At 41.8% G+C, this 19,884-nt stretch overlaps 1 protein-coding gene across 5 annotated transcripts in view; it reads left to right on the forward strand.

Moving 5' to 3' along the window:
* FBXW7 (F-box and WD repeat domain containing 7) overlaps window positions 1-19,884 on the forward strand; it is a 176,497-nt gene that overhangs the window by 124,543 nt on the left and 32,070 nt on the right. The window contains exon 1 of one of the 5 annotated variants that reach the window (XM_083862056.1): window positions 17,709-18,642. The exons of the other annotated variants lie outside the window; for them this stretch is intronic. Coding sequence (XP_083718182.1) covers window positions 18,481-18,642 — 162 coding nt within the window. The 5' untranslated portion in view covers window positions 17,709-18,480. Of the gene's footprint in view, window positions 1-17,708; window positions 18,643-19,884 lie in introns of those variants that run through there. 5 annotated transcript variants of the gene reach the window in all.

The following is a 19,884-nucleotide window of genomic DNA, read 5'->3' on the forward strand; positions in this document are numbered from 1 at the left end:
ATGTCTTCTGTAGCAGCTGATGTAACCCTAAAGTCTTATGGCTTGGAAAGTTCTAATTTTACCTGCTATTTCTCTGTGAACCAAACCCTTCACTTGGCTACAGCAAAGATGGGCAAACAGCACTTTTGCTGGCAAAGAGTTCAGTCCTAGCAAGAAGCTGCAGCAGCTTAAGAGACACTATTTTATCCAGCTGTTTCTGGGTACTCTGCTCCCAGAGTAGAAGGAATACACTAGTGATCCACAGCCACATGTCTGCAAAATCCAAGAGTTTAGTTAGCAGTCAGACCACTGCAGTCACTGATAAACATATGTTGAATCGTTGTAGATTGTTTGCCTGGGTAAGTTCAGGTAAACAAGCCTTCTTTTTAAGGGAAATGCCCTCTTAAATCTCCGGGCAATGTTATTTGTCAATTTGAAATAAGGCTCTGCCAACACAGCTTGTTTGGTTGGAGTGGATTCGTTTGGGCTGTTTGTACAAGGGGTGATTTGCAGGTGGGTACAGGGGCTGCAGAGGAAAGGATGAGTGAGAGATGACAGACAAAGCCTGTTACCCACTGAGGCACAGTGGGCACTGCTCCCACTGCTGCACCAGAACTAAGGATCAGCCTGGAGGGTAGTCACAGTCCTAGGGAGGCTCTGTTGTCATCAGTACAGCAGGAGCAAGTGCTCTCTAATAAAATTGTCATGTGAATTGGTGTGGCAGTATGAGGTTTGTGGAAAGGGGGGAAAGAACAGTGTGATTTGAAGATATTTTAGATATCAATGGGTTTGGAGAACACACTCTTATTAATAAAAGTCAATTGGTTATGAAGTTGAAAATTTGAGTGCAAATGCATATTATGCATAATATCTGAGCAGAATGATTTTACTGGAAGGCCTTTCCATCAGGTGAAACCAAAACCACCTCTAAAATGCATCAGCAAAAAGTTACTAGTTTATTTTGCTGATGTATCATTTTACACCTGCAGAATGAAAGTGCAGTTTCATTTAGTTGTCCTGACTGATAGTAAGGGAATCACTGTGGAGTGGCCTTCAGAGCATGTAATTAAGGGTTTCTGAGAAGTTTATGCTTTATCTGCTAGTAATATTAAGCCTCTTGCTGCTGTTTCTCACTGCTTCTCCAACCTGTCTCATACACTGGGAAAGCAAGGGGCTGTGAATCCAAGCCTTCACTTCAAGCAGCTGCTGTTAGCTGTCTGCAAGCTGACCCCATGTATATTTGCTAACATGTAATTCTCAGCAGAATTTAGGCCTCTGGCACATCTGTCTTCTGGTAGGTTACTACAGTTCTTCCTTGACAGGGCTAAGGTGTTGTACAAAGTCACATGTAGCAACACTAGAAAGGGAACTCAGGGCTCTTTTAAAAAAAGAAAAAGTTAAATTAGACCAAAGGCTGGTTTCTTCGTCTAATTCGTGTTTTTGAACTGAATACTTGAAACATTTTAGCAATGCTGTTTGTGTATCTATTTATTGAAAACGCATATGAAAGAGATGACTTGGCATGTCCCCTCTGACAACAGGGGATTTTAGTGTGTATATGTGTGAATGAGCTGGGACTGCCAGTACAGGAGAAGCTCCTGTAACTGCAACAGCAGATAGCAAACACAACTGAATTTCATGGCAGGTACCTTGACACTGGATTAAGTAATTTGCCTAGAATTTCTCAAAGAAAGCCACTTTTGAAGTCAGATGTGCCACTCTTTCCAGGTATTTGATTTGGGAGGTTTTAATGATTAAAGCAGCAGTAATATGGGTTTATAAGATGTTGGGTCAAATCCTGGCAGTAGCATGAGACCCCAGTGAATTCAGTGCACTTATTCTATCAATAGGGAATCCAACCTATTTTGGCTTTTGTGATTGTGACCAGTTGGTACTGTGAACATGTCATCTTCCAGCTCAGCTAAGTTGGCTGGATAAACTGCCACCCTTTGGGCTACTTGCAGGTATTTGTCATGCATCCTGTCAGCAGACTCCTGCTGTTTCAGATCTGCCACTTAAGCTGCTCATGTCATCACTTCTTAGCCTGTTTAAGGGGAAAAACGTGCATTTATTGCCAAAGATCTACTACTATGTATAGTTGTATTAGCCAATTTAGCTCACTGACTGAAATCTGTTAAGGAGGGGAGAGTAATCTCTTCTGGTACAGCTATATCCAGCAGAGAATATGCCCATGGCTTGCCATTTTGAGAGCTGGTTTTGACAAGTTTGTTTCAGAAAAGCTTATGGAAGTTATGCTGTCTTACAGTGAAGAATGTCTGTATAGAGGTCTGGGCATTTCCTTAGGAAGTGATAGCAGTAGGCATGAGGAATGCTTCTGGAGCAGATATGCCTCTGATCTAGAACTGTTCTTGATGTTTAGTTTTCAATGGTCATCTTCAGGTATATTTGAAAATAGGATTTGTAAAAGCACGGTATTCTCCTTTTCCTAAAGATGTATTTTCTTGTCAGCTGGAGTTTTCTGCTGATGTTGTCTAAAGTCATCCTCTCTGCTCTTCATAAAGGCATTGATGTGAAGAGTGTGCTTGCAGACTTGGTGTTCCCAGCTATGGCCCCAGAGTTTGTTTACAACCAAAAGGTGGGAATGGCAACATGAAGAAGCAGTCTTGATTCCTAGCCAAGTTTTTAATCTGTTTTGCTTCTAGGTTAAGCCCTCATTTTGTGAGCCCCTCTTTCCATTTGGGGTCTTTACCATATCTATCTCTAAGTAGTTCTTACTTTGAAAGGGCAATCTTATTGAAGAATATCGATGTTATTTGACAAACCTTTGTTGTACACATTGAGCTGTCTGTTCCTTTCCTTTCCAGCTTCAAGATCACTCTGAAAAGTGCTAACAAATCAGGAGCTTCTTTAAATTAGCTTAACATGAAGAAGCAAATATTCTCAATTCAGTTACTGGTTTAATGCAGATCAAGATAATATTCTCACCTCATTCCCAAAGGCCCCTAAAGGAATAGAGCAGTTCCATGATGGCATCCATACAGATAAAAGGTAGTATAACTGCATTATTTGGAAATATTGCAAGCTACTCCACTTTTCCTTTTCATTTAAAAACATTTTGAAGACACTAATGCTGTGGGGAGGGAGGCTTAACATCTGAGCACTGGGAAATTTTGTCTTAGTTGTCCATTCTTCCAGAATATTTCTGAGGACTATGATCTTATTTCAGGGAAATGAAAAGTTGTAAAAACTGATAGAAGGTTTACAAAGACCTGTCAGAGGCATAAATTGATTAATTTGCCTTACTGAAATTATTGTGTTGTCTGGAAGAAATTAGTTGATAATTTCTTTTAGACTGAGATTTTGGTTGGGCTGGACCAGATTTGTTCAGATCTAGGTGTTATTGCTCAAACTTTTGTTAGAGAATATAAGTTGGATATGTGATAGTGGCCCAGCTGGTCAAAACTGCAGCAGCTTTTGACTCTTGTTGATAGCATCAGCTGGCTGCTTGCATGGTGGAGTCTTCTTTGGAGGCCAGTTATACATTCTGTTTCATCCAGGGCTAAGTCAGTACCTCAGTAGTGAGAAATGATGAAGGGTATATGAACACTCTTTGGGATCTCTCTAGGTGTCACATACCCTTAAGCACAAATTCTCCTGCGGAGCTCTAGGCACTTTGATTGCTTATTTATATATTTAGGTAGATATAAAACCAGAAAAATGTTAACTGCCAGTTGCAGAAAATACCCTTCCGAAAGATGGAGAGGGTTGGATTCGGTATGCTGGTTGTTTTCATAGCCTTTGTGATTGCTCCTTAGCCCCATTCTCATACTTGAGCATCTGCTAATTTTTTAATTCAAGAGTTCCACTTTCTATTGCAACAAAAAAAAAAAAAAAAAAAAAAAAAAAAAAAAAAAAAAAAAAAAAAAAAAAAAAAATACAGTTTTTGTGGAGGTGAAGGGGGAATTATGATTGGTTTTCACACCTTTTTTTTAATTCTGAGATGAGATTTCTTTTGGTGCCATCTCTTTAACCTCAGTGTACACTGCCTCTGCTTAGAAAAGAGTGTTAGTATCACAGCTCTTCAAAACAGATACCTTTTAGATTGTAATAGATGTCCCCTAGAAATTGGAAATGGGAAATGAATTGGATTTTCTGTGTCTTGGAACTGTTGACCCATGCTTTAGATCAATGCAGACTCTGGCTGAGTCTTCCTCTTTTTTTCTTTTCCTCATTTAACCTGTAATACTGAACAGCTAACCCAGCTTACTAGTCACGTTTCTATAGCGCCTTTCAGAAAGCCACACAAAACTGCCAGCCATCTACCTGCTGTAAAAGCAAAAACCCACCATGCCTAAAGTAGATGCACATAATATGGTAATGTAACCAGCCATCATGAACAGGAAAGTGAAGAAATCCCTGTTAGTGTTAATGTTCTTGCTTCTCAGTATGTACACCTGCCGAGTCACATTTAACTTTCCTCTGTGAGATGGCAAATTAACTACTTAACATTTTTTCCTTAGGTATTTTGCATACAGAAGCACAAAGCTTGTTCAGGTTTTCTGGTTAATAGGATATTACCCTGAGAGCACCTATTGTTCTCTTCAGGACTGAGTAGACCACACATCTTGCACCAGATGTGAGGCTTGTCTGTCTCAAAGAAAGAATTTCAGAGGGCTCTTTGAAGGACTGTGCTGATAAGGAGACTGACATCCCTATCTTAAGTTGAAATGTACCTTATTGTTTTAGCTTTTAACCCAGTAGTCTGCACTACCTAAAATGCCTGAATTGCAGGGAAGGTTAGTATCTTCTGCTGTTTTTTCCTTGACAGGTTGATTGCTCAGTCTAAACTTGAGGCTGTTGGATTCCCTTCTTAAACTAGCTGTCCACCAAACTTTCTTTGTATTAATCAGAATCAGTAAACATTAGCATACTGTGCATAAGGCACATGAAAAGACTGTTGCTGTGGTTGTTTTTAAAAACCCCAGAGCTTTGCCATAAGACTTGTGACCATGTAGCATTCTCATGCTGACTGACTTAGAGGGAACACCTTCACTTTTTTTCAGTCTTGCATAGCAGGGAATGAGGGCTGCTCAGTGCAATATTGCATGTGAATCCAGAGACCACCCGCTGTTCCTAAATGCAGGGAATTAAAATAATTTGTAACCAGGAGAGACATTAGATGAAGTTTGCCAGAAATCTAGTGGGAACCAAAATAAAAGAGTCCCTAGTACAGGTCAGCCAATTCAGCTTTTGGAATCAGCATAGCATAGGAGTTCCTAATCCCTCTGGTGATAGTGGTCTGCCTTCTAATTTTAGTCTCTTTCAGTTTACTTGTAAAGCACAATAGACCAGTGGAAAAAAGTCTGCATTTTAAAAAAAGTTTTTGAAGAGGAGGCATGAGTCATACCTGTCCCTGCAGGCCGTTAAAATGCTGCCAACAGTTAGCTGGGAAGAATTGTATTTAAACTGTGTTCATGCCAATTTAAATCACTTTATTCAAAAGCATGAATGAGGTTGTAGTATTCCATTAAGACTGTTGTTATCAAATTTTAATGAGGAACTATATTTACACAAGCAGCAAATGAGTTCTTCCCAGAATTTTCTTTTTAATCAAATATTCCTAAACATTGTCTGTGATTTTACGAGGGACAAAAGTGAACATTGTTCAGTCTCATCCCAGTGGGGGAATTCAGCTAACAACTGGGCTGTGTTTAAATAAATGCATAGAAATTGAAATTTAGGTTCATCAGTGAATGATCTGGTCAGTGGCTCATAGCATGTTTTTTGAAGGTAGGTAGTAAAATGGGGATTCAGGTCTGGCCAGTTTTCAAGGCACAAGTTTGTTCTGCGTCTGAAATTAGACTAAAGGGAGGAGTCCACATGATGTGTGAAGCTTGTGTTGAAGGTTAAATTAAAAGGGACCTAACTAATGCTGTTCTGCACTTTGATTTTTTGCCAACTTTCTGATCAAAAAAATGAGACTTCTGCTAAATACCAGACTGCAGGCTGGTGCTCTCATCCTCCTCCCTCCTGCTTTCCTTTCCCACTTCCATTCAGTCTCTCCCTGTCACATCAGCAGGCCTATGACATACAGCAGGGTATTTTTCCATTTCTCTGAGAAAGATTGGCATACATAAACCAGTTTGGCACTGATTGAATATTAGAGATGGAGTATGATAATAAAAGGAAAGTGGGTAAAAAATCCCTAGAGATTTGTCAGAACATTGCTGGCATTGCTTAGGCAATGTTATAGCTAATAACAAGCTTTAGTAGTTGCTTTCAGCAAAATAAAAGGAATAGTAACTAGGACATATATTTGCACAGGCTTTATTACAGAATCTTAAATCTCTTTTCTAGTGTACTAATTTCAAATAATAGTTTTCAATATTCTGCATTTTTTCCTCCTGATTTAAAGTAGTCTTAAGATACTTCCCTGTACAACCAATCACATTGGTGACATGGGATATTCCTTGGCATTTTACTTTGTAGCATTTAATTGGTAAATCAGTAACATTAGATGACTGCATTTCCTTAAATAATTGGATTTGTGAAATATTGAATCTCCATAAACTTACAAACTTTGAAACCACAGTTGCCATATAATTTTGTGGTTACAAGTGAATGGAACAACAAACAAAGAAATTTTGAAATCTTTAATTTACTCCATCCTGTCTATAAATAAAGAAATTATAAGCTTCAAAACCCAAGAGTTTAGTTAACTGTCTTGCTATTTAACCCACAGTGAATGGATTGGTTTAGGGAGCACATCAGTTCTATTACACTGATCTGGCAAGCTGACAGAAGTTTTTAGAGAAATGGTTAAATATGTGGTGTCTGAGGTTATGTGAAGATTTCAACATGCAGTTTTCCTTGAGGGTAGAAACGGGGTTTTGACATGTAGGGTTGTTTTTTTAAAAAATTCAAGTAGAAATGTTATAGCTTTATAAAGGAAGCACAAGCTCTTATTGAACAAAATGCTTTCCCAAAAGAAGCTTAGACATAACAGTGGACAGGTATGGTCATTTTCTTTTTTTATGCTGTAGTTCTTCGGTTTTGCACAGGTAGCGCTGTTTGAAAATATCTCTGAAACACTGTGAAAGGTGCCACCTATTTCGTACTTCTTGAATTCTATGAAACATTTGTTACAAAGAGCTGTGCTGGTAAAGCTAAATTCAGTATATGTAAAATATATTAGCAATTGTCATCCTTCTCATCTGGATGAAGGCCTGGTTACCCAAAGTTATGCAGTGCTGTGTCTCTTGTGAGAGACAGGCAAGCATGCTATGTAGTTTCTAGGCTGGAAGCACCTGTTCAGGGAAGTGTTTTTAGATGGGGCAAGTTTGCTGGTCTGCTTGCTCTGCCTGTAGCCCATTTTGACATGCAATTGCACAGCATAAGGTTAATGACAGTGGGTTAGCAAGCCTTCAAAGCATCTGGTGTGACCCCAGGATGCCTGGCATTCCTTTCTGCTCTGCAAAGGTTTGGCATCCATCCTCCACTGCAGGAAGAATGTACTCAGGAGAAACCAGCTCACAGGGCTCCCCCAGGCCTCTGGAGAGGGGAGAGTTGTCATGGCAATAAATCATGAGGGTTCGTGGAAAAGGAATAAATCCCCTTCCCTGTGCTCTACCATAGGCATGGGTTGGGTGAAAAAAAGAAGCTGGATCAAGCAGATAGAATGTGCAGTTTTCCCTTTTATAACCATCACTGCCACTTAATGCTAGGACAGAGTGTGTGTCATGGGAAAATGACCATTTCCATGTACCAGAGACACTCTGGGCTGCAAGGAGTCTGCATCCTACCAGGTCATAGTGCTGATCAGACTGAGCTGGGACACACCGAGCACTCTGTAGCCAAAGGCAATGTAGGCAGAACTGCATCTTTCCTGTAGTGGCTGCTTCCAGCTGTTCTGCAGATGTGGGCAAGAATGGCAGAGAAAACACCAAATATCCTCTAGATAATTTGCTGAGTGCAGGTATTATTTACAAAGCAGAGGAGAAGCATTACTGGACCTGGTGCTCACTGGTGCAGAGGAGCTCATTAGACAGGTTAAGATTGGAAGCAGCCTAGGCTGTAGCAACTGGTTGAGTTTCTGATCTTGAGGAACATGGGCCTGACAAAGAGCAGAGTTGGGACTGTGAGCTCCAGAGAAGTGAACTTTAAGTCCTTTAAAAATTAGTGGATGAGATCCCCAGGGAAACTGACTTTAGGTACAGAGGAGGTGACCAGAGCTGGCAACTCAGTTGACACAATAGAGGGAGGGGATAGCATCCAGAGGGACCTGGGCATGGTTAGGAAGTGGGCCCATGAGAATCTCTCAAGGCTGGGAGTCCAAGTGCAAGGTGCTGCACCTGAGTCAGGGCAATCCAGTTGTGAGTACAGACTGGGTGATCTCACTGAGAGCAGCCGTACAGAGGGAGACATGGATGTTCTGGTGGACAGAAAGCTGGATGTGAGCCAGCAATGTGCTTGCAGCCCAGAAGGCCAGTTGTGTCTTGGACTGCATCAAAAGCCCCTGGGCAGCAGGATGAGGGAGAGCATTCTACCTCTCTATTCCACTCTGTTGAGACCCCACCTGGAGTGCCACGTTCAGCTCTGGGGTCTTCAGCATGAGAAAGACATGGACCTGTTGGATCCAGTCCAGAGGAGGCCATGAAGATGATCAGGGGGCTGAAGCACTTTTGTGAAGACAGATTGAGAGAGCTGGGGTTGTTCAGCATGGAGATGAGAAGGTTCCAGAGAGACTTCACTGTGGCCAGTTCCTTAAGAAGACTTATAAAAACAAGGGAGAGTCACTTTTAATACAGGCAGGTAGTAGGACAAGGGGGAACAGTTTTTAAGTGAAAGAGGAGAGATTTAGGTTAGCTGTTTGGGAGAAATTTTTTACCCAGGGGCTAGGGAGGCACTGGAGTAAGTTGCTCAGAGAAGTTATGGATGCCCTATTGCTGGAATTGTTCAAGACCAGCTTGGATGAGGCCCTGAGCAACCTGATCTAGTGGGTGGCATTGAAGACCACAGTGGGGGAGATTGGAACTAAATGATCTTGAAGGTCTCTTCCAACCCTGGCCTTTATATGATTCTGTGACTCTGTGTCCTGCTGTCCAGATGTCTCCTGCCTTGTAGATGCTTGAACATTGTATGGAAAAATGCTTCCCCTGAATTCCAGGAAGGGAGAAAACATGGTCAAGGGTGGGAAGGGAAAGGAGTTTTAAGGTGGGACAATAGGTCTTGTTAGACTGTGATGCTGTGGAGGGGGCAGGAGGGAAGAAACTACTGGAGAAATACTGGGCCAGATTGATACAGGAAGCAAGGGCAAGAGAATGGGTGACATTGGAGCCTGAGCAATTCATACATGTTCAACAGAACAATCACCTCTCCAAAGCTGAGACTCAAGGATCCTACACATCTGTTACCTGCAAACTGTCCTGGCACATCACATTTCACCTTCCTCTAGAGCTTTTGCACCAAAGGTGGCATCCTACTGTGTTCCTCACTGCTGGCTACCCACAGTGGTGGGGCTGTGTTCCATGTCACTGGCACACTGGACAGGGAGTCAATGCATTTCCACCTGATAGGGTGAATTAATTCCCTTGATGCTATAAAATGGATGCCAGGATGCCATGCTGAAAACATTGGAATGTTTGCCTTTGCAAACTTGATGCACGTGAACAGGTGGATAACAATGTAATTGCAACCTCAGACACTGTTTGTTTCCACTGAATCTCTTATTTAGTATGTACCGTGCACAGGCTGTCTTGTTAAGCAGCTTTTTCAGAGTAAAAGCATCTTACTCCTGTAATTTCAAATTCTTTTGAATGCTTGGTTTTGTAACCTTTATACCCCCTTTAGGTGAAACAGGTAGCAAAAGAGATTTGACATTTTAAATAGTTTTTTCTTTACATTCTTCCTAAATCCTTCTGGTTTAATCTGTAATTCCAGGAATTCTTCTGTCTGTAGCCTAAAGACTTACAACTAACCCCTTCTCATTCTCATATACCACAAATGACAACAGAAACTATTTTGTAAATAAATCTGTATAGATTATGCCAGATAAACAAGCATTTCTCTTGGCAATTAAAATTAAGATATCTCAAAAAAAAAAAAATTGAAGAAAACAGTAGTAGATACCAGTCCTCCATTTGTATTCAGTGCAAAGAACAGTTATTTTTGATAAGCCTTCCAAGTCCAAACACACATTTCGTTTTTTCTACAAAGGTGATTTGCCAACCTGCTTATATTTGAAAACAGCTTGAACTTTGGTGTTCAAAGGCAGAAATACACACTTCTCCAATTTGGAAATGTTCTTGTCAATATAAACAAAAAAACCTCAGCTCTCTGGTTGAAATATTGAAAAAAGGAACTGATTCCTAATAACTTTTTTGTATTGTGTTTGTCATCTGTTGATCAGCAAGAAGGGCTTGTGCTTTGTGTGCCTAAGAACAAGTCTCTATGCATGGTTTTCTAACTTCATGGACTATTGTCATATGCAGAATCTACGAAATTACTATAATAGAAATGTAAAGTAAAATGATTTAAAAAATATTAAAAATAGCAGACAGTGACTGCTAATTTCATATTGTGCCAACAGAATACCCTGTGCCCAGGTGGCCTCTGGTTGCTGGTGTGCCACTGCCCTTGACTTTAGTGGTGTGTATATATCTGGGATAAGAGTGAGCCAGGGGAGGGGAGTGGATGGGATGTGTGGTGCCAGCTTCCTCCACAGTGCAAGCCTGGGAGCCAGTGGCCTGCAGGGGCTGTTCTCTGGGGCCACTGGGGCTTGGCCAGTGTGTAACAGGGACGGTCATTGCTCCAGGAAATTTAGGAGTGTCCTTTGGTCTCTGAAGCAACCGCTGCTGTGACTCAGAAGCACAGCCCGGTTCAATGTGAACTTGAGTGATTAGCACAGCTATTATTGCATCTATAAATAGAATTCATCTTACAATATATTAAGTTTAATGATATAATAAATAGATCACAGTTAACTTTAATAGGAGCACAATGAATGGAGTCGCAGTTCTTATGAAGATCTGCTGCCATTAGAGAATGTTTTGCAAGATGTATTGTATGTAATACCTTCTTCCTTTGAAAGATGAATAATCTTATAATACTGTGTAAAAACAAAACTCAAAAAAGCAACTCATAATGTTCCTGTTGCACAGAAAGCAGTGAAGGATGTGAAAGTGCAGGTTGGATTATCAGCCTTAACTCTGCTCCTTATGAATATGCAGTATGAAAAAAATGTTTATTATATGCTAATATTGCTAGTTTTAAAACAAACCATATATTTCTGTGTAGGAAACGTGCATGTGGTTACTGTCATGGGGAATTAAAAGCAACAGGAAGCTTAGCTGCACTGATACTTTGTTTTAATTTATCTTTTTAACAAGAAGAAAAATGCTGTGGGAAGAAAAATGTTCTGGTTTTGTTGGTTTTATTCAGTGAAATGATATACAGTTCTAATGAGACAAGCTTCCTGGAGTTACAATGCGACATGTTTAAAGAAGGTTGGCATTATACCCCCTGCCTGTGATTCACCTTGTTGTGCTTGTTTTGTGATAAATCTTTGAGTGTCCATTTCCATTTATCACAGACTGAAGTATATTTTTCAATGCAGATAAGTTGTTCTGGTGATAATACAATCCTCTGGGTTGGGAGGACAAAGCCCAAACCCTGCAGTTCCTTGCCTTTTCACCTAGGGCAGTAGTTTTGCAAGTGTTCAAGGTAAGGTAGCTCTTGTGAGGGCTTGAGGAGGTTAGAAAGGAGGGAGTGGGCTGTACCTCTTGCTGTGCAGGCACAGATGTGTGTGTGTGGCTGTGCAGCAAGGGAGATGAGGAATCTGACCTGGCTGGAAAATAGCTTAGCAAAAAGGTGACTCGAGGTCAGTTGCCACTATAGTTGATCACAGAGCCATACAACTAAGGCTGTGGTGGCACCTGAGAGGGTGATGCAAGCATGGAAATGAATGGCCAAGGGCAGCCACAAGTGCAGGAGCTGGTGTGTTTTTGTTTTTTTTTTTTTTTGGTTTTTTTTTTTTTTTTTTGGTTTTTTTTTTTAAATTTTTCTTCTTCTTCTTCCCAGTAGCTGTTCCGGCTTAAATGCATGTGAAGCTATAGTTTTGAGAGAGTGATGCCTCTAGGTGTAAATAATAGGCTTATCCTCTCTGCATGGGACACTTGGGTCATAGTTCCTCATACCTTTTTCTCAGTGGTGTAGCTGGCTCAAGGAGTGTGTGCCCTGCCTGTGAATTGCTCATTTTCTTCTGCTGGCTCAGTTGTTTGTGAAAGCATGGTGGAAATTTAATCTAGCAACTAGTTCTAAAAGAAGGAAAAAAAGAAAACCCCAAGGGTAAAAACCCATTTCTCTTCACCCTCCATCAGTTAATGAATCTGATTGACAGGGTGCTTCTACAGATGTTTGTTCCTGCAGAAATAAGGGCAAGAACCATTCGGGGATGGGAATGAGCAGTTGAGACTGGGACATCTTAAGCTGGTGTTATCACCAAGGAAGAGAGCATGGATTTGTTCCTTTCATTATTGGGCATATGACAGCTTTGGCTGTACTCCTTTAAAATAACCTAAGCATCGAAGCATATGGTGCAAGTTCTGTGCCCAACTACAGGGAACCAGCAAAGAGGACAGGATGTATGACCTTCAGAGGGGAGTTCTGCTCTGCTGGAGACACAGTGATGCCATATTACATTAAGCCTGTCTGTGAAATGTCCCTGCTCTTAAAACATAATTTGAAGTTTACTATAAGCATCCAATGCTGATATCTGTTAGATACACTTCATGTTTAAATCCTTTTCAAAGCTATTTTTTCAGCCATTAACTAGCACACCTTTTGAATTCTATCACAATGTATTTAGAACTCTATTTTTTTAAAGGGAAGTATTTTAAGAAAGTGGTTTATGGGAAATCTCTGCTATAGAGATTTATACCTTATATACTTCTGCTGTATACCTTTAAAATGGTATTTGTAATCAAAGTTCACACTATTCTAATAGGATCAGGATTTATAAATAAATACTGATTTTTTTCACTTGCTACCAATGACATTTCCTTCCCTGCAGAAACAAAGCTTAAAGTCTTTTTACAATTTTGTTTGACTGCAGTACCGTACTTTGCATGAAAATCACAGATAATCATGTGTGGGGAATTTCATTTTGAAAGCAGTCTTCAAAATGCTTTGCCAAGAAACATTATACAGTTAGTGAAACAGTTCAGTATTACCTATCATACTTCATAATATGTATTCTCCACTCCACTTAAGTAAGCTTTAGAAGGCTTCATGCAACTTAATGTAATTCCTCTCTGTGTCCTTCCTCCCATAATAGAGTTACTGTTGCTTTCACTACTTCCTCCTGAAACTTAAGTTCATCAGTATTATAAAAGTAAGTCATTTATCATAAAGCTGCTGATCAGTGCACATTGCAGGGTTCCAGAATTGCTTGTACTACACTTGAACTACACATGATAATAAGTGTAAAATTTTTCCTGTAACTATGTTGAGGCAAATGTGCAGGAGTGAACCTTTGTAAACTTGCTACACACATGATAAATAAATTGAGCAGAAATTCTTCTATCTGAACTGATTCTGGGGAGCCAAGTGGCTTTTGTTCTTCCCTTATAGCTGTAATGTAGCAGCTGCTGGTCACAAACTGGTGCACCTAAATTAATTTCTTCAGGTCTGTTCTGTGGCGTCAATACTAATGGTATATTCTACACAGTTACACCTGTGTGATGGGTGCATCCTACACTGTACCCTTGAACTTCCTTAGGCACATACCCATTTTCCTTAGCTGGTGAGTGTGCTAAACCTTTGTCTCACCCTGCCCACAGATCTGGAATTTACCCATAAAATACTTCCAGCTCAGCAACTGGGATGCACACTACTAAATCTTGAATCTGTAGCCTGTAAGGCTGCTGCCTAGCCCAAACTGAACTGGGAGAAAACGTGAGAATGTGATATTTCTATGATCCTAGTGGGTCACTTGTTTAATTTCATGATAGTTCAAAGAGAAAAAGATCTGACAATAATAGCAGTGCCTTTCTGTAATGGAAAGGCCCACCCTGAATTACTTTGAAGCATGTTAAACACTTGCTATCGTGTGGAATATTTTTCTCCTTTTCTGAGACCTTACACATGTTGGACTCTAGCATGTGCCTTTCTCATTGAGTGAATGGGAACTTAGGGTTTTAAATGTAGGTGTCCTAAGCTGAGCTGTAGTTAAATGTCTAAAGCAGATGGCAGAAGTACCTCTCTGTGGGGCCAGATTCTTGCCTGAATGGGAGCATTTGGCAAATTAAATGAAGTATGTAGTTGGATGAATAGGTCGAATATAGAAGACAAAGTGCTGGCTGCTGCAGCTGCCCAAACTAGATTACCGAGCAGAAGGGGAGTGTTTAAAGCCTAAGTGGGTCCAAATTTGAGAAAGGGAAAAACAACTAAGCATGACCGTTCTTCTCGGGTCATCTTCACTGTGTCCAGGGTAAATCTTGCACAGCAAAGGATTTGGCTCCTCCCAATTAGGATGTTTGATTTCCTGGACAGAAAAAACCCCGCAATCCTATTAGACAACACACAAAAATCCCTCTGAAATGTTTCTAAAGGAGTCAGTCTGCTAAGCGTCTGCTAAATGTGCAGAGTACACAGAATCCCTTCTGGCACTGTCTTGAATGATGCATTTACCAATATTAATGGAGATACCAAACCATATTGCTCCACAGTTCCTCCTGCACACATTATGCTCCCAACACACATATGTGTGTATGTGAAATGCCAAGTATGGTTTTTGCATTCCCTGGTTTAAGCACCAGTGTTTTTTCAAAATGCTGACTGGCCGTTACCACAGCCAGACCATCCTGTAGTCTCTCCACTCAAAAATGTTTCTCCAACTAAAAAAAAAAAAAAAAAAAAAAAAAAAAAAAAAAAAAAAAAAAAAAAAAAAGCCCAACAACAAAAAATGTTGTTGTTTCTTTGGTCTGTTGCACTGTAATCTCCGTTCTTCTGGGGATTATATAGCTCTGCGGGTGATTTCTGTAATTCATTCTAGTCTTTCATTAGAAGTAATAGACGGTCTTAATTACAGCATGCCACATGACAAACTGGTAAAGGTGCTAGAAATGTTGCCAACAGGAAAAGAATTGGATGCTGTGAATTTTTTTTAATTAAGAGTTGGCAGTACTGACGGGAAATAAGATTGGACTTGTGTCCACTGAAAACTATGTAATTTTGGTGTAGACATTTTTCTAAATGTCATGAATTGTTGTTTGTGGTTTTAAGAACTTGAAAATTTATTGTTAGCTTAAACAAAGTAAGACCAACCTTTGAAATTAAATATATACCAAACAGGGAAAGAAGCATGGTAATTTTTGATCTTTTTCTTAACATTGCTTTAAACTGTAGTCTACTTCAGTGTACCTTAATTTGTAATGAATGTTTACTTTATGCCATCAAGTATTCTTGGGGTATTAAGTTACTGTAGTAAATATTATTTCAAATGTTGGTAGAGATGTAAGTGAATGTACCATCTTTGCTACTTTCTGTCAGGCATTCAAAAGCACCTGCAGGGTTGGGTCCTATTCCTCCACCTTTGGATTTTCCCAGAAGGCAGAGAGTGAAGCTCTGTGACCTCAGTCTTCCCAGGTTACTCAGTTCCACATTACTTTTGCAAAACCTTAATTAATTTCCTGCAAGGGAGAGTGTGGTGCATTCATTACACTTTTTTTTTTTTTTTTTTTTTTTTTTTTTTTTTTTTTTTTTTTTTTCTGAGGATAGGGTGGTTCTCAATGTCAAGGGAGAGAGAGAAAGTCCTTTCTAGACAGGAATTTAGAAGTGGGAGTCTAACAGTAGGTGGCCTTGGCCTTTGGTGGAGCATGTTCTTCCCAATAACTAGGGAGAGCCTGGGCTGTGGTTAGGCTTTTTGGGGAAGAGCAGACATCCAACTAGAATAATTTTGCAGTTACCCAGAGACTATCAAACTTAGTTTGAAATAAGAGGGAATGCTTCTCTATTTGTGGAGAATCAAAAGTGGGACCACTGCAGAGAAAAATATTCAAAAGTTGAGAGCCAGAGCCATAACCATGTGCAATTTTTATTTTTTGCTCTGAGAAAGGCAGATTGCTAGATGAGAGATGGTCATTGTTCAAATGTCATCTCTGTCTGTGATATCTGTATCTAAAATTAGGAAAAAACCCAAACCTTTTGTGCAGAATAAATACCTGACATACCAAGTTTTCTACCATTAGCAAATGATTGTTTGGGTTATTACATGGGTCCTGACTGTGGCAAAGTGACTAGTAGTTAAGTCAGTGGGTTTTTTTACCATGAGAGAATATCTGCCAATCATGATCAAAAGAGAAGTAATCTGCAATAGTAGTACTCTAAAAGAGAGGAAAATAGTAATTTCTAATTATTATTCAACTCATTGACTGCTTAATTCTGAAGCGCATTTTGTTCAAAAGATAAATCTAGCCATGTAGCCATGCTGTCAGATTACACTTGCCTTTGGGCTGGGGGAGAGGCTAATCCCTGGGGATTTCCTGCCCATTCCCGTTTCTGTGCTGGAGCAAGAATAGCCATCATGCCCCCTCTGCATAGAGTGCATTCACTGATGGGAGAAGGAGCAGAGCTAGCTACAAGCATCACAGGGCATTAGGCAAGTGCATAAAGTACTTCTAAGTACAGTGATAATGTTCAAATTCTTTCTTACTCTGATGATTTGAGTATTAATTTGCTTCCTGTGATTACTTAACATGTATATGCAGCCTGTGATTTTTTTTTCCCCCTTCCCCTTTGCATGTGATGTGCTAGCAAAGGAAAGCAGTAATAGTCTCCTGGGATATGTACAGCTCTGTTCATATCTGAGGTATGAAGTCAACTCAAGACCATTTTGTTCTCATAAAATATACAGCAAGGCAGTTTAATGGATAATGGCATAAATGCCAAGATTTGATGGGCAGAACCATTTTCACTGGGAGATGAAAAACACTGTGAGGATTCAGTGTTGGATGGGAGATACCGAAAACCATAGAGAGGCAGAATCTCTGCTTGTGGGGGTAGTGGTTTCACCTTATCACACCTGCCACACTTTGCAATTGCTAAGTAATATTGCTCAGCAATAATATGAGAAATTTTTTTTAAGTACTAATGAGGAAGCTAATGGGTTTTACAGAAAGTGCTTCTACTCCTTTAGATGTGTCTTCTGTAAAGGTAGAACCTTTTTTGTACTGCCTAAAGAAGATGGTTTCCCCTCAGGTCAGTAGGAATGGACTTCATGCTTCCTTCTGAGTGCATCGGTCTGGGGGGCTGCTGAGCATCTCCAGTTTCCACTGCACCTGGGGAAAATTATAGGGGAATGCTGCAGCTTCAGATCATGTTCAGGGTATGCTCTGTTCTGAACTTGGGCAGAAAACTTTGCCACGAGGGGGGGGGAAAAAAAGAAAAATTCCTGAAGCTGAAGTCTCTTGAGTTGTCTGTATAGAAGCTAAAAAAGTCAAGCTGCCTGGTGCTGTGCCGGTCCCAGGTATCTGTCTGAGAGCCCAGCCGTATGTCAGGAACTTCAGTGCCCTTGAATCGAGCCGTAAGGGTGAACTGGACAGATCTGTTGATGTGAACAATGACCAAAAAAGGAGCGTTCTTTAGTTAGCAATTACCAAGGGCTTTCCGTGTGCTTTTCACTGAAATAGCGGTGAGAATCCTGCGTGGGATGTCAAGCCCGAGCTAAGATGGCTTGGTGTGCCGGCCGAGAGCCGCCTTGGATGGGAGAGGGGAGTGTGTGTGCTCCAGGCTGCTCCAGCTGCTGGGGAAACCCCGCTCCTGCCGCTGCTCCGGATTAGGATTCCAATGCATATTATATAATTCCTGGATTCGCGTCTTTCAACTCCTAAATCTTCAAAACCCCGTTTATTCTATTGTTTAGCCAATAGAGGGTATTTCAGCATCTTTTTTTTTTTTTTTTTTTTTTTTTTTTTCTCTAGCAGAACTGTAGCGCATTTCAAATTATTCTAAAATTACCCGCACTTTTGAAGGACTAATTTGCGTCTGTCCACGGAAATGCAGTCATGGACGAGTCCAGCCAGGCTCGCCGAGGGCGATGGTATAATTATAATTAGTGGAAATGAGCTTGTTTTGCACCCGCCTGGAAAACGGCGGAGAGAGCGGCACTGAGGGAACAGAGCGAGGGAGAAGGGGGCGGGGGGGGCTGTGGAAAGGTGAAAGGGGGAAATAGCCCCAAACCCACGCAGCGCTGGGGTCGGTTTGGATTTATTTTTTTTAATTTTTTCCCGTGTGCGCGGGGCGGGGGCGGTTCCCGGCGGCGGGGCCCGCGGTCCCTCCCGGCCGCGCATCCCGCAGTGCCGCGCCGCCGCTGCGGAGGCGGGCGGGGAGGGAGGGACGGGGCGGGCGCGGGGGGCGGGCGGAGGCGGCGGCGGGCAGGGCGGGCACGGGGAGCCGCGCTCGCTGCGCGCAGGCAGGGCAGGGCAGGGCAGGGCCGGGCAGCGCCAGCCGGGCCGAGCAGCGCCGCCGCCGCCGTGCCCGAGCATGTCGGCGCGGGAGGCGGTGACCTACCTGCCGGAGAAGGGGCTGTACTGCCAGCGCCTGCCCGGCCGCCGGGCCCGCGGGGCGCCGCCGCTGCCGCCGCGCAAGGGGAAGCGCGCCGACACCATGGGCTTCTACGGCACCCTCAAGATGATCTTCTACAAAGTGAGTGGCCTCCCCCGCCCTCCCCGGGGGGGCCGGGATGGACGGGCAGGGGCCGGGGCCGGGGCTGGGGCCGGGGGCTGCCGCCCGGCCGTGGCTGCAGTCGGCGCTGCCGGGGAGCGCTGCCAGCGCTGGGTGGCGGGCGGCGATGCGGAATGCAGTCCGCTGCCCCTGCTTGCCATTCTTCATATATATATACCTTTAAATTCTTTTTTTTTTTTATATGCTGCGGTCTCGATTAGTTTGATAAATAAACGTTGCCTGATGGAGTTGTGTTTTCCTAGCGAGGAATTAAATGTTTAGAGGGATGTTTGCTCGACGGTTTCCGTGTTTTGGTTGCACAGAGATCTTACTGATTTCTGAACCTTGTCACTAGATCTCTCTCTGCTGTAGAGAAAGTTTTATCTTCTTCCTATGATAAACGGCATTTTTGACCATCTATTTACTCAGCACCTTCTGAGATACAGAAAGTCATGGACCCCATGTGAAAGTTGCCTAAAATGTCTGAAAAAATCCTAGCCCAAAGAAACAGGTGAAATCCTTATTAGGCAACATAATGTAAATTGGTTTTTTTGCTAAGGCAAAAGAATAAATCACCAGAGCTGATTATTCTGCTGTAGGCTTCCTACTTTTTATTTTTATGATGTGCTTTTGCAAAACTGCATCTCCCTCTTACGAGAAGCAGAAGAGGAATACGATGATGATAATGTCTCAGAAAGGCAAGCTGGAAATAAAAAATTCCCTTGAACAGGAAAAATCCTTTCTGAAAAGTCTGTCATCAAATACTGAAATTTATTCTCAAACACATTACTTACGCTTGCAGTAATTTTGATGCCTCACCCACCTAGCAGAGCAATAAAAGATGGGGATCCATTATTTTTCAGTGATCCCTGCAACTGGTTTTCTCGGGGGGAGCTGCTCCTCCTGGGGCGTGGGGAGGCAGCGAGGGTGAGGCTGGTGATTCGGTTCTGGCTCAGTGCTTGTCTGCTGAAATGCTGTGGAGTGTCCCATGTGAGGCTGGCCAAGAAAACACAGCTACAAGGCAAGCTCTTCTGCCTGTGCTGTAGCTGTTCCCGTAAAAACAAGCCTTAGCTTTCCTGTGTAAGCACTAATGAAGCACAACACAAGATCTTCAGTGGCAGAACACAAGATCTAAGGGTATTTTAAAAGTATAAATAACCATAATCACAGCAAAAGTATATGGACCTTAAGCTTTAGAGAATCCTGTTGGATTTGGGGTGTTTT

This window comes from Zosterops lateralis (genome assembly GCF_965231275.1).
Source record: "Zosterops lateralis genome assembly, chromosome: 5".
In the NCBI taxonomy this organism is placed as follows: domain Eukaryota; kingdom Metazoa; phylum Chordata; class Aves; order Passeriformes; family Zosteropidae; genus Zosterops; species Zosterops lateralis.